This window comes from Styela clava, chromosome 3, assembly GCF_964204865.1.
Source record: "Styela clava chromosome 3, kaStyClav1.hap1.2, whole genome shotgun sequence".
Taxonomy (NCBI): domain Eukaryota; kingdom Metazoa; phylum Chordata; class Ascidiacea; order Stolidobranchia; family Styelidae; genus Styela; species Styela clava.
The window spans coordinates 20,183,363-20,196,545 of NC_135252.1; the positions used below are offsets into that span (position 1 = coordinate 20,183,363).

Below are 13,183 nucleotides of genomic sequence, written 5' to 3' on the forward strand. Positions count from 1 at the left end.
ATTTATTTCAGTTACTGCTAAATGCAACTAATTTAGCCGTATACTATATTTGTCGTTGTATTGCCTCCGATATTCATAACACGGTTTATTGTTTCGCTTCATGCTTGACCTGCAAAATATTCACGTATGTTACAAAAATATACTGCCTCGACACGGTACAAGAAACTCAAGTTTCATTTGTGCGACAGGCGGCGGTTTCCCGTGGCAGCGTCAATGAATAATCTATAACCGAAACAAAATACCTAATCACCCTATATAGCAAATTGGTGTCTAGAGTAATTTAGTATTTTTTTAATAATTTCTTACCCCTGTCTCGCTGGTTTAAGCAACTGTAAACCAAATTTTATCACAGATATGTGAATACAAAGTACACGCTAAAAATACATTCTTCATTCGCAGCTGGAAAATATTCCGATATTGCGCAGAATTTCCCTCCTGGAATTCGAGTTTTGAAGCTCCGTTTTATTGAGTCCTAAAAATAGTCTGAATGTATAACCCTGGCATGGGGAAACTACGCCGAAGGGCTAAATCCGGCTCGTTGGTTGATTCAATCTAGCCCGCCTGGCGCTGACGTGAGTTGATGCTTTTATCCAATTTTTCCTAAATAACTGTTGTTATTAAAAACTGCGTGGTGCAATAGACTTGTTAGATTGAGATCGTAGTCTGTAAACTTTGTATTTTTGGTTGCCACAGATTTTCATATTATGGAGGCGTTAACAAAACTTTACGTTTTCTTGTTGACTCGATTTGACGGCGTACCCACCCAGCAAGTTCTCCCAGTTTCGAGCGGCTGCACTTCGTAGACACTCAAATTAAAAGAAAAACTTCAAGATAAATTGATTTTGTGCCAAAAAGTCAATAAACTATTACTATTGTAAATTAAAAAGGCAGGATACACCGGACGTCAAATTACACATATAAAAATATAAAAACTAAATCACCCATTGGTCTGTTAGTGAGTGGATCAAGTTCTCAAAAAACATCAACTCACTCACTCACTCATTCACTCACAATATTTTGCGATGCTACTCTAATCTACATCCTTAACAACAGAGAGATACCAAACACCTTTCACACAAAAAATAAAGTCATCACAAGCTATTATAAAGTTATCTAAATTGAGTTTAGTAAAACGAGGTAGGCAAACGACTTGTACAATAAAAGCTAGCGCCTACGCAAGTTTGAAAACTCCCTTTCATCAAACATACCAGGTTAGCTTTGACCTCGCATGCCTCATACATTCGGCCATTTATATGTCGCTGTTATCTTAAAAATGCATGTATCATAGGCGTGACTCCTACTCAATGGACTTTGTGTTAGCTTATTATGTAATTTATCTGATTCATTTCATGTCCTTGTCTCTGTAATGCGTTGCTTTAAACGCAAAAATATGAATATTCTCCTGGATCCTACTTGTGGTGTGGGTGAACAATTGCCAGAAATGTGGGTAATACGCGTCACGAAAAAAGGTTTCTACTGTATTTGATCTTTGCATCCTCTCATAATGCAGATTTTCGTACCCATATAAATGTCAATGTGGTAATTTTTGGCAATTCTCTGCTAACCTACTAAATCAGGTTATTCACCGTATTCTGCACCCGGTCTAGATGGAGGCAAACTATTGTAGGTAGCATTGTTTACCATTCTGCCCTGCAGTGTTACGCAACATATTCTATGCGAGTCGCTGACTATAACCATCGCATAAAAAGTTCTCCGATTGAAATGACTGATAAATTATTTTAGATTTCATTGATATCATTTCTGATATTCTGTTGAATATTATGTTCTAAATTAAAATTTGATTTATTTTTTATTAATCGATGTCGCCACGGCAATATTTCTCAGACTGTCGCAATATGATGTAAATATGTGCTTTGTTTTGTCGTAGTCAAAGGTAACAGTATATAATTGGTTTGCCAGTATTTGAAGAGCATATATTGAATCTGTGAAAGTTCAAACAATACATTCCAATTTCCCTATTTAAGCCTGGTTTATGGACAGTAAGATAGAAGTTGAAACATTAACGTGCCTTTATTGGTGTCCTCGAGATTATGGGAATGCCTGATTCTAAATAATTTCCGTTACGTTAAGTTGTATAAATTGGCAAATTATAAATATATTTTTTTGCGTATAATTTTTAATATTTTTTTATCATTGATGTCATAACCTAATTAACAAGAATATCGGTCAGAGACCGAAGACTTATCGATCGAAACTTGGGGGATCCCCAAAACAGCGCTCTTACTCCACAGTGACACCTTGTGTCCTATCACCAAAAAATTTATTACCTCTCTAATTCTACGACATATTTCGCCCAAAATCAATAGGTTTCTGGTCCGAGATATGACGAATGCACATGCAAAATATGGATGCGGCGGCGGCGTGGCTGATTGTCTTTGTTATTCGTTTTCTTCAGATTCCTTTGATATCGAGGGCCTAACCCAGTGAGAGGGTTGCCTTAATCAAATAGAGCGAATCAAATGTATGTCACTTCAAACTGCCGCTTGTAGCTCTTCTGAAGGTCATTTTTTAATTTTATTTGAGAAATCTAGAATATGCTATGTGTAAAATTATACAAGGTCAAAGACTAGACTCGCCATTATTCAAATATCGGCGCTTTCGTAATATTCGTACCATGATGGCGCACAACCTGTTAACTCTAACCTGGTACGCATACTATGTTCAGGTTGTGCACCATTTTGGTACGAATATTACGTGAGCACCCAAATTTCTAGAGGCGCAGTTCTTACCACTTCATGGCAGCTCCTGCCACGAACGAACCGCGGCAGTTCTTGCCACGGTTTAATAGCGCAATTCAGTATTCAGTAATCAGTATTAACGGTATATTCACAAATTAATGTACCAGATTTCAATTGATCATGCGTAATTATATCTACTCAAACCCTAACCCCAAATCCATCAAAACTGTATCCATAAGAAAAACGTTCCAACTTACCCAATATTTGTCACCATAAGGGACAGCCCTGTCTTTACGGCCCACCTGCCGTGGTTACGGCAGCAAAATTTTAACTGCCATTGCTTTTCAATTTGCTGCCGCGGTAACGGCAGCTCGTCATTGGTTTGTGGCAGCTAAAAAGTCAGTCGCCATGGTTTTGCGGCAGCTGCAGACGCCACAGAATATTTAAAACTACACTTGAATTTCTAGTAAGAATTAACATATATATAGCAGGGGTCGGCAACCTTTTGTTGCTCGCGCGCTAAATTGGGAATTTCAAATCCTAGCGGGCCGCACGTATTTAGTTAATAAAGATAAAAGCCGAACGGGTGACTGATTAATCACATTTTTACTCAGATCAAAAGTTGAAATTTTAGAGTCTAAAAAGCGAGCGAACTCTGAGACGACACGTGGACTTGTGGCAAAAATTTACAAAAAATCCGCAGCCGGCGGTTGAGTCGCTAAATTCCAGCGAAGCATTGCGGGCCGGATCTATTTAGTGCTTCCGTAGTAGTCGTACCAAGAGTGCGCACAACCTGAACATAGTATTGTACCAGGTTGGGGTTATCAGGTTGTGCGCCATCTTGTTTGAATACTACGGGAGCGCCGATTATTTTACTCCGCGGGACGGATATGGGAAGGTTGCCGACCCCTGAGTCATATAGTTATTATCGACAGCTATAATTTTCTAGAGTTGTTAACAGCAGTCTATGCCAATCTTTTTTTTTTCAGGAATGATCAAATTTGCCTCCTCGCTTTTATAGCCTATATATACCTATCAATGATATTGATAGGTATGACTGGTTTTTACTTCAAAATTTTCCAAAAGTTATTTATATTAGCTGTAAACATATTTTCCAACTTGCAGCAAATAACATGATTCCCGCTTTGTTAACAAACTCAGATTAGTAATATAACAATAAAAACAAAAACACCTCTGAATAATTTTATTGTTTGTAATGAAATCAAAGAAATTGTATACATGTAACGTAAACGGACATTCAAAAATACTATTTACAAAAGTCAGAAAAAAACATTTCACGTTGGTTGAATTTTTTGTATTACAAATTTGGGAAGAATGAATTTTTGAATGGATTTACAATATCATAGAATGAAGGGGTCATATCGAGTTCAAGTTTCAGTTACGTTTGCATCTCCAACGCAAAGTTTATTGAGATAAGTACTCCTAATATTTCATAAGTTTTAATTTCAATATGGAACATTTTGTTTTAAAGCCTATGCTGCATTTAGCAAATGCTTGAAGGCTTCAACTCTGCTGCAATCGAAAAGGTCAAAGCGGGATACAACATTATTCCATTTTCCATGAAACTGTAAAATCATTTGATTTCCGATTAAAATTGGTTTTGGGAAATTAAGTTCAAGTTGAAACTTTTCACTGATTGTGTAGTGAATTAGTTGACAAAATTTATATATATAGTAAGACTCAAATTGCACGCTATTCCGTATTATCTGATTTCTGATTAGAAAGTACAAATCCAAATGTAATTTTTGTTATCAAGAAATATTGTATACAATAACAAAAGATTGTAATAGTCCAAATATTTGTAAGAAATTCGTTGAACTTATGACAACAACGCGTTATTGGCCGACATTTCCCAAATTTGCACATCATCACTCTCTGTGCACGTTTCTTCATTTTCGGTATTTTGAGATTCCCGACTCTGTGCAGCGGTATTTTCTAAAGAAACTCCAACTGGTAATTTTGTAGCTTCATGAGCTTTCTTGATTTGCTTACATTTCCACATACGATACAATTTGTAAGCACCCAGACCCAAACCAAATGCCACAAGACCACCAGCCATTGCAACTAATACGATACCACCAGAGGACACGATAGTTCCTCCGACGGCCGCAATCAAAATAGGGGCATGTACGGCACAAGACAAACCCCCAATACCCGCGCCTACTACACTTCCAGTAAGAAAACCGACGCCGATTCGCTTCGATTTCTGACTTTTTTTCTTTTTATACCATTCCTCAAATTTTTTTTTTGCCGCTTCGTCGTCACCAATCTGCACCAACATTATATCTCGCAAGTTGTCCAGATCCAAGTAGAATAATGTCTGAAATAATGGACATTCATTGGTTTAATTCTTAGTTAAATCTTTTAGAACTAAAAAATGAAATTTTCTATCATGCATGAAAAAAAACGGATTCTCTTAGTGCTTACTTGGATACCCTTCAAAGCAGGCAGTAAGTATTTACCAATAGGAAAAGCAGACTGAAGTCCAGGCTCTCAGAATTCATTCAGGGCCTTGACATTTTCAAATACATCCGGTTTGAAATTTTTCAAATATGAAATGTGTTTCGTTTTTAAGTTACGTTTTTTATTCTTGCTCCCAATATTCCCGTTCAAATAAGGTCCGACAAATGAATTTGTGTGAATTAAAAAAAAAAACTCCAACAGCCAATATTGAACAAATTTTTATTTTTTCCATAATATTTAAACTGTTTTTACTCAAATAATGCCTTTATTCTCATAAAATAAACTATTACTATTGTAAATTAAAAAGGCAGGGATACACCGGACGTCAAATCTCACATATAAAAATATATAAACTAAATCACCCATTGGTCTGTTGGTGAGTGGATCAAGTTCTCAAAAAAACATCAACTCACTCACTCACAATATTTTTCGATGCTACTCCAATCCACATCCTTAACAACAGATAGATACCAAACACCTTTCCCACGAAAAATAAAGTCATCACAACCTATTATAAAGTTATCTAAATTGAGTTTAGTAAAACGAGGTAGGCGAACGATTGTACAATAAAAGCTAGCGCCTACGCAAGTTTAAAAACTCCCTTTCATCAAACATACCAAGTTAGCTTTGACCTCGCATTTGTTTGGTTTTGGTTTAAAAAACATAGTAATATAAATAAATTTACCTTTAACAAGAGTTTGTTCTACCAGCCTTGCTTTAGATATGTTTTAGCTGACTTTGACCTCGATAAATTTCTAAGTCAATTTTCAAAATATGGCGCATATTCCTACCAACACAAATCAACAATAATTACCGAACAATGGGCTGCAGGAAACAGGACGCACGGTCTCATATTGCGTAAGCTTTATATCTTGCAAGCATAATGCCGCTGAACAGTCGGTTACGGGAATATATTTGTGTATTAGACGGAGATTGAGAAAATATACCAGAAATCGGGCATAAATCATAAATGAACTTTATCTCGGCGACATGTAATATCAAAAGCGCGTTCCTAGATTGTGCGCACTATATTATTATTGAAAATAATTCAAAATAGTGAGATGAAAATATTTCAAGATTATCAGGCTTGTCCATGGGAATCCCATTGGAAACGTCTCATGGGATGGAACAGCACACATTTGTAACCCCCAACACGAAATAACGTAGGATTTTGGGGATGTGATGGTAAAACACACCATTATGGATTTCGTGTCGATATATTTGAGCATAGCTCTCTTGTTGTTTTTATCGTCTTTTGTAATGTTCATGTCTAAAGCAGAGAGCCAGAGAATGCGATTACCAGGAAGCAATCAAAACGAAGTACATCGGCCTTGTCCAATGCTTGTGTCAAGATTATGTATGGACCTATTATCGACGGTGTGCTATATTTGAGGTACACTCACAATTATACATTTGGAATTAACTATTCACTTAGACAGAGCTTTAAATGTAAGTAATTGTAACTACTTTTTAAGTACAAAAGTCAAATCTCATTTTGTATCACGCGTAATTCTTTGTCAATAACCAAATTGCAAAGTGAATGATTATGTTTTTAAATGATACTTTTGTCAACATGCAGGAACCCAGTCTCCAAGGAGCGCTATAAACTGGTATCAGAAGTACTTTCAATATTTTTTATTTAGAGCAACTTGTCTCCGATATAAAGATTAGTAATAAAATAATTGTTGAAAACTGTAAATGATTGCCTGGATAACTCAAAAATGATGTAACAACTCATAGGGGATCTAGTGCCAATAGGTTAAATAAACATAAACAGAAACATGTAATTTTTCGGATACAACCAAACTGGTATATCATTGATTATTATGCTACTCAATGACCATAAAATCTCTATGACAATTAAAGTCCTTCCAAGAGTTCTTTGGTCGCATTGTACAAGTTTATAAATTAGCTTAAACGCAGTGGTTACCAATGTTGCGGCACCACCGTTTATGTACAATTTAAGTAGTTTGTTATAAATTTGTTCATAAATAAGTATCACGGACATATTAAAAAAAAACTGAAAAATATTTTGAATTCCACAGCAAATACTACGCAAAATTCCTCCACAAGGAGAAATTCCTCTCCATTTGGGAGTTTTCAAATAATTTTGCTTGGTTAAATCCAGCTATATATAATCTGCTTTCTTTCCTAACGCTATACTGCCATCTGCGTTGCATGGATCAAGCCATGCAGAAACACTTTCGAAATAATGCTATAGAGTAGCTTCATTAATATTTGGAATATCGGTCAGAATTTTTTTTTTTTTCAAAGCTATTAGTACGTCTTTAGTCAGTTGTAACTTTTCTGGTAGTACACAATCCAATTAGTTGTATGATTGAAATCTCCATTTTGCAAGCTTTTATGAAACGTAATAATTTGACGACATGTTTATTTTTTCCACTCAACACTCAACAATGTTTAGAGTTTGGCATCATTGGTATATATAAATAGATGGATCAAATATAACGGTGTAAAACACCTTGAGATTTATCTGCAAACCATTGTAACTAATACACACAATCAAGACAATCGCAATTTGAAACAGTTGCCGCCAGTAGTAACATTTAAAATAAAAAAAATAAAAACAGGTTTTTTTGTATCAAACTCACTAAAAACAAATTCCTTCATTTAATCAAATTAAAGCTCTGAAAACAAGATCGGATTCGCTGATTATCATGACATTCCCAGAATTCCACCACTGGTTGCATCTAAGAGAAGAATCTTGGCTCATTTCACAAATTGTTGGGAAACCCTGCGTTAGGAGAGTTTCAGCTCACGTTTTGTTTGTCCGACTGCTGTAACTAAATGAAATAATTGTTATTGGCAAGGCCTCGCGAAATAGAAGGTTGTTTATTTCAGTGAGTCTAGTAGTACATCTGTTAAATCGCTGCAAAGAATATTAAGCCGCTAACATGTAAATCCGTTTATTTTTATTCGTAAAGAAAATTCATTAAAACGGCAAACAATAAAAATATAGCCAAGTGTAATCATGGCAGTAGTTAAGGCCATCAGAAAAACGAGTCAAATCCATAATTCATAAGTAAAATTATTACACTAAATACTAACACCGATGAAATTAGGAAATGCATTTGCTACAGAATAGTTTTTTAATATTACTTCCACCAAATGAGAAAAAAAAAATCACAAATTATAACAAATGTGCAAGATAAATATATACGTAAAGTAAACTAAATGAGCAAAGCTTATTTGGCCATTTTATCGTTTACGCTCTCTAAAAAAACAAGAGAACTTTGCTAAAATATATGGACACGAAATCCAGGATTCATAACACCAGATCACTGAGACGTGATCACGCAACCACACCATGTTATTTTTGATTTAGATGACGCCACACAAAACGTCGGAGTGAAAAACAAATCGCACTCCACAGATATTTTTCAATAAATAAAAATAATAGCCTCCTAGCAACAACAACAAGCTATAACCAATAACAATTTCGAAACATTTTGTCTAGTAGTTAAAAAGAGAAAGGATTTTTTTCACAGCAATAACACAATAACAAAACAGTCCATAGGTTTATTTCGTGTACAACAAGTAATTGTAAGTATTAGGATTTGAAAACAAATCCAATTTAAGCTTTCTTTTACATCCAGGTAATATTTTTTGTTACATTGCAATATGAAGTACCGGCTTTAAAATTTTTTTTATTTTAGTGGCGTTTCAAAAAGTAGACTATAGTTAAGTATGGTAATATTATTGTAAACGTTAATTTATTAAACAGAACGCCGAACCGCAAGCATTCCCTGCCGATCATAAAATATCAGTGGATGGCTTGAACAGAGAATCGTTCGCTGCCGAAGGCACGAAAAAGCGTTGTATGGAATAGTGGTTCACAACCGCCGGTCTGCGTCAATCTTCCTGACGGTTGGCCAATTATATTCCAATATCATGTATCAATTACGAAATGCAAGGCATCGACGCCAATTTATGTTGTGCATTTTGCCTCCTATTGATGGGTAAACCAAATTTGGTAACAAAGTCCTATGCTCCTTTTGAGCCCTGAACTGTTTGATAACCGTTTAGGATGTCGTTAAAGCTCACTGGCGAATCATTTACTGCTGATTTTTCGCACAACTTATTTTAAAAAAAGTTTTTTATCGTCATCTGTCATTAAGACAAGGGATTGTGTGGAAGTCGACGCTCTATACTTCGCCTTGCAAAAACTTCACGGAACCGCGTTTAACACGTATGTGTCGGAAAGCAAGTTTCTCATTATATTGAATAACCTGATTTTGAATTACATAATTTTGTAGAATTACATTCGTAAAATTATGGTTCATGTTTTTGATATTCTGTGTCGATTTTATAGATTTACTGGTTTGCAAACCAAGAAGGTTGAAAGCCACTGAAAGAAGAATGCATATATAGAAGAAAGAATATAGTCAGCATGTTTTGTTTAGGATTCCTCATGGAAGTGTGTAAAGCTCATTGACAACGACTTCGCGTTTGTTTACACTGGCATAAGCATGTTCGGAGGTTGTTTGTGTACGATGAGCCGGGTCAGATGCTGAAGCATAAGTATCATTCATTTGTGTCGTAGTGTCGATACTTCCAGCATGCTGAGAATTTGATGACACTTGTGGATTATTGAAAGAAACGGGTTGTGAGTTGCGATTCGTCTTCAATTGATCTTTATTTATTTTCCTCAATCTAAAAAAATAGTTTAAATTATATTGATCGATCTAAGTGTAGCCTTGGACAGATTTAGGAATTCACAAATCAAAAATAAATAAATTACAGTTTGCTTATTTGAAAGCATCAGAATATGTATTGAGTGCTTTTTAAATATAATACTTTGTTCTATTGTATTAATTATCAAGTTCGCATTATTTATTGCAATTGATCCTAATCTCATGAAAACTATGTAGAAAAAATATCAATGAAACAAATGAAAAATGTCTATACAATAAAACAACCATCTATTTACACCTACTTTAGAATGAAGAGAAGAAGGCCAATAATAATATTCGCCTCTAGTATTGCAAATGCAGACGCCACAATTAAAGTTGATTCATCAATATCAATTTTGGGTTTTGTTACTGCATTTGATGTGAGTATGGTCGACGTATAAATGGCAGGAGTTTCCTTAGTTGTCACAGAAGCTGTGACAGTTTCATGAACATGTGCAGAAATAAATTTATAGTCCATTCGAAATCCAGAAGCATGATTAAACGACTTTTTTTTAAATTGAGCTGTTACAGGAAAAGTAATCTCTCTAATATTTGAAATTTCAGTGCAGTTTTCTATTTCTGAGAGGTCAACTGCAGGAACGGCTTTCAGGATGATCAGAAAACATTGGTGTTGAGGGTAATGGCACAATTCGCTTCCGGTTGAAACAGCTGAAAATGGAAAGAACGTATTACTCACGACTAGCTTTTTTTATGTTATTTTTGGGCATGGCATGTTGTTGAAAAAGAGTTTCTAAGGCTCTAACCAATCGATAAAAAAAATTAACCTAAAACGAATACAGCCTCTCTAGATGGCTATTATTTTTTATCTTCTCGTTAATTTCATCTGTGTTCTGTATGTTCCCTTTTAATATTCTATTTAATTTTATTTCTTGGGAACATTTCATGTTGTATGGGGATCACTTTATTTCATTCGGGATCACCGATCCTTTCAGTCAAACTTGGCAAAACTTGGACACAATTCCGATATGTGACCTTCTCGTCCATATTGTTAACAGTGCTATCTAGTTTGCAAAATAACATGACCAGGGTTACTTGAAAAATATATTCAAGAAAACAGTAACTGGTCTTGTATAAAAGACCTGGGTTTGTTTTGCCTTAGAAAAAATCCAATCAAACCCCTTTCCCAAATGTAAAATTAGGCTTTGCTTAAGAAAAAAAAAACACCAGACTGTACCACGTTGGGACTTCAGCAATAATTAATTCGTGTTATCAAATAATGGCTTATATTTATCGAGTGAACTAAACAATCGACTAAACCAATAGTGTCCAACGGCCCACCAAGCGAATTTGTGTGGTAGATCTTAAACCGGCTGTTGTTCCGGCATTTGAGTTGAACATGATTGTACTAAACTATATTTTTCACAATATTGATATTTTTAGTTTTGATAAAATGTTATTTCGAGTACTTCGGGTTAAATAAAATGTCAGACCTGTGATGTCTGAATTTCACAGTTCGAACTTTTACCTGCTATCTGGAGGCTTCCGTGGCAGACGCCATGTTGAATTAAACTGGTTTCCGTTAATTGTAACAAAATAAGGCCATCATTGCGCGTGCAGTTTTCCGCAACTAGCCGCCATTGCAGTGATGCCTCTGAATTCGAGTGAGGAGACGAGAAATAGCCTGTTGACTTTTCACATAGATCAAAATCAATTTCTTCAGTTGAAACGAGACTGAATACCACTGAATAAAATTATACGAAACACAAAATATATTACTTCTGAACGTTTATGGGAGAATTGAGGTTTGAAAATTTGACTCCGGTTCCAACTGTCGACTTCGGTATGATTCCGATCCGGGTTTTGACATTGACTCCATCTCCTGACTCTTGAAAAAAAAAAACTATTCTTGTATCGATTCTGACTCTGATAGCTCATTTCGAGATGTGATGAAACTATGAATCCGCCTCTGGTTTGAAAACCGACTCCAACACTAGCTCTCAAATTGGAACACCAACATTTTAATTTGGGAATATCTTCTGATTCCGGTTCTCAACTCCGGTTGGCAAAACAGGCTCCGATTCCAAGTTATGCTTAAGACTTTCTATATATATGTAAGATTTTAAAGGCAGAATACAACGAATACTAGGTATTGTGTAACCTCAAAAAAAGATTCAAAACAACAAAAAAACTAGAAAAAAAAAACATGGAAAGTATACGAATTGATAAACCTGAAATCTGCTACATTAATTTAGACAGCAAAGTAAAACTTGCTATTTCGTGGAAATAGTTCATGCTATTCTTATTTAACAGAATATTATGTTTTCCTTTAATTTACCAAATCAAAAGCAATATATCAAAAAAGGTATGCTCCACCTGCACTGTAAATATTCTTAACTTCAATTCAATATATATTTAAAATACTGAGAATTCAATTAAATAAGTTGTACTCACCTACCACAATGATGATATGCGAATACATTCTACACAAATTTTCTCACATAGAAATAAGAGGAACAGCACCGCGTGTTACATAGCTGCTGAGATCGCGTTCTAAAATCTAAATCATTAATCAAAAAGTCCAAAGTAAAATTACAGCTATATACACACCAATATTTGCGTATTGTATCCTTCCGTCCAACCCAGTTTTATAAATTCTGAATTTGGTAGGAACGCTCGCATAATGTATTCAACGCCAACAGGAAACAATCTGATAAAAAAGCCCTAACCATTTTGAACAATGAGAAATTTTTGTTGCACCGTGTCATGATTTTCGATGAATCATCTGTTTCGATTGTGTTCTAAGATAAATCTAACTCAAATTTTTCCAGAATGGATTAGTCATGGATTTGAATTATAAAGGCATACTTTATGACGTATGTCGACTGTCGAGTCAAGGTCAAAACGGGGAACCTGATTTTATCGGCTCTGAATCACAAAACACTCAATTATAGACGTATCTGAGAAACTAAGATTTCACTTTTTCGTCTAAGTGGTTATTGTCTCATGTAAAACGTGGCAAAGTGAAAGAAAATTGTGGACATGGAAAGTGTTTTACCAAACCCAGGCCTTGCCAAAACAATGATATGCTTTGCGGTGAGACATTTTCAATGAAAAAAGGCAGTATGAAGGCTATACTTGTTACGGAAAAAATCACTAATTATATTTTTGGGACTTGAATTCATCAACTTGAATACAATACCTCTAGTTTTGTGGGTTGGAATTTTACGATCTCGAAACAAAACACACACAATTTTTCAAAATCGTATCCACATATCATATTTGTGCATATATATATATATATATATAAAGCAAAATGCATATCCCGTCAAATTAAAGTTTCAAGTG

General features: G+C 35.1%; 2 protein-coding genes across 2 annotated transcripts; both read right to left on the reverse strand.

Moving 5' to 3' along the window:
* Positions 1-3,800: 3,800 nt before the first annotated feature.
* On the reverse strand, positions 3,801-6,006 carry LOC144420990 (uncharacterized). Its single transcript, XM_078110980.1, has 2 exons — positions 5,869-6,006; positions 3,801-5,040 (listed from the first exon to the last, which is right to left on the reverse strand). The coding sequence occupies exon 2, from the start codon at positions 4,999-5,001 to the stop codon at positions 4,540-4,542; it is 462 nt and encodes a 153-aa protein (XP_077967106.1). The 5' UTR covers positions 5,002-5,040; positions 5,869-6,006; the 3' UTR covers positions 3,801-4,539.
* A 2,276-nt stretch (positions 6,007-8,282) lies between these two features.
* Positions 8,283-12,387, reverse strand: LOC144421078 (uncharacterized). The gene is made up of 4 exons (XM_078111291.1): positions 12,290-12,387; positions 11,364-11,579; positions 10,141-10,546; positions 8,283-9,857 (listed from the first exon to the last, which is right to left on the reverse strand). The coding sequence occupies exons 1-4, from the start codon at positions 12,315-12,317 to the stop codon at positions 9,614-9,616; spliced, it is 894 nt and encodes a 297-aa protein (XP_077967417.1). The 5' UTR covers positions 12,318-12,387; the 3' UTR covers positions 8,283-9,613.
* Between the last annotated feature and the right edge of the window lie 796 nt (positions 12,388-13,183).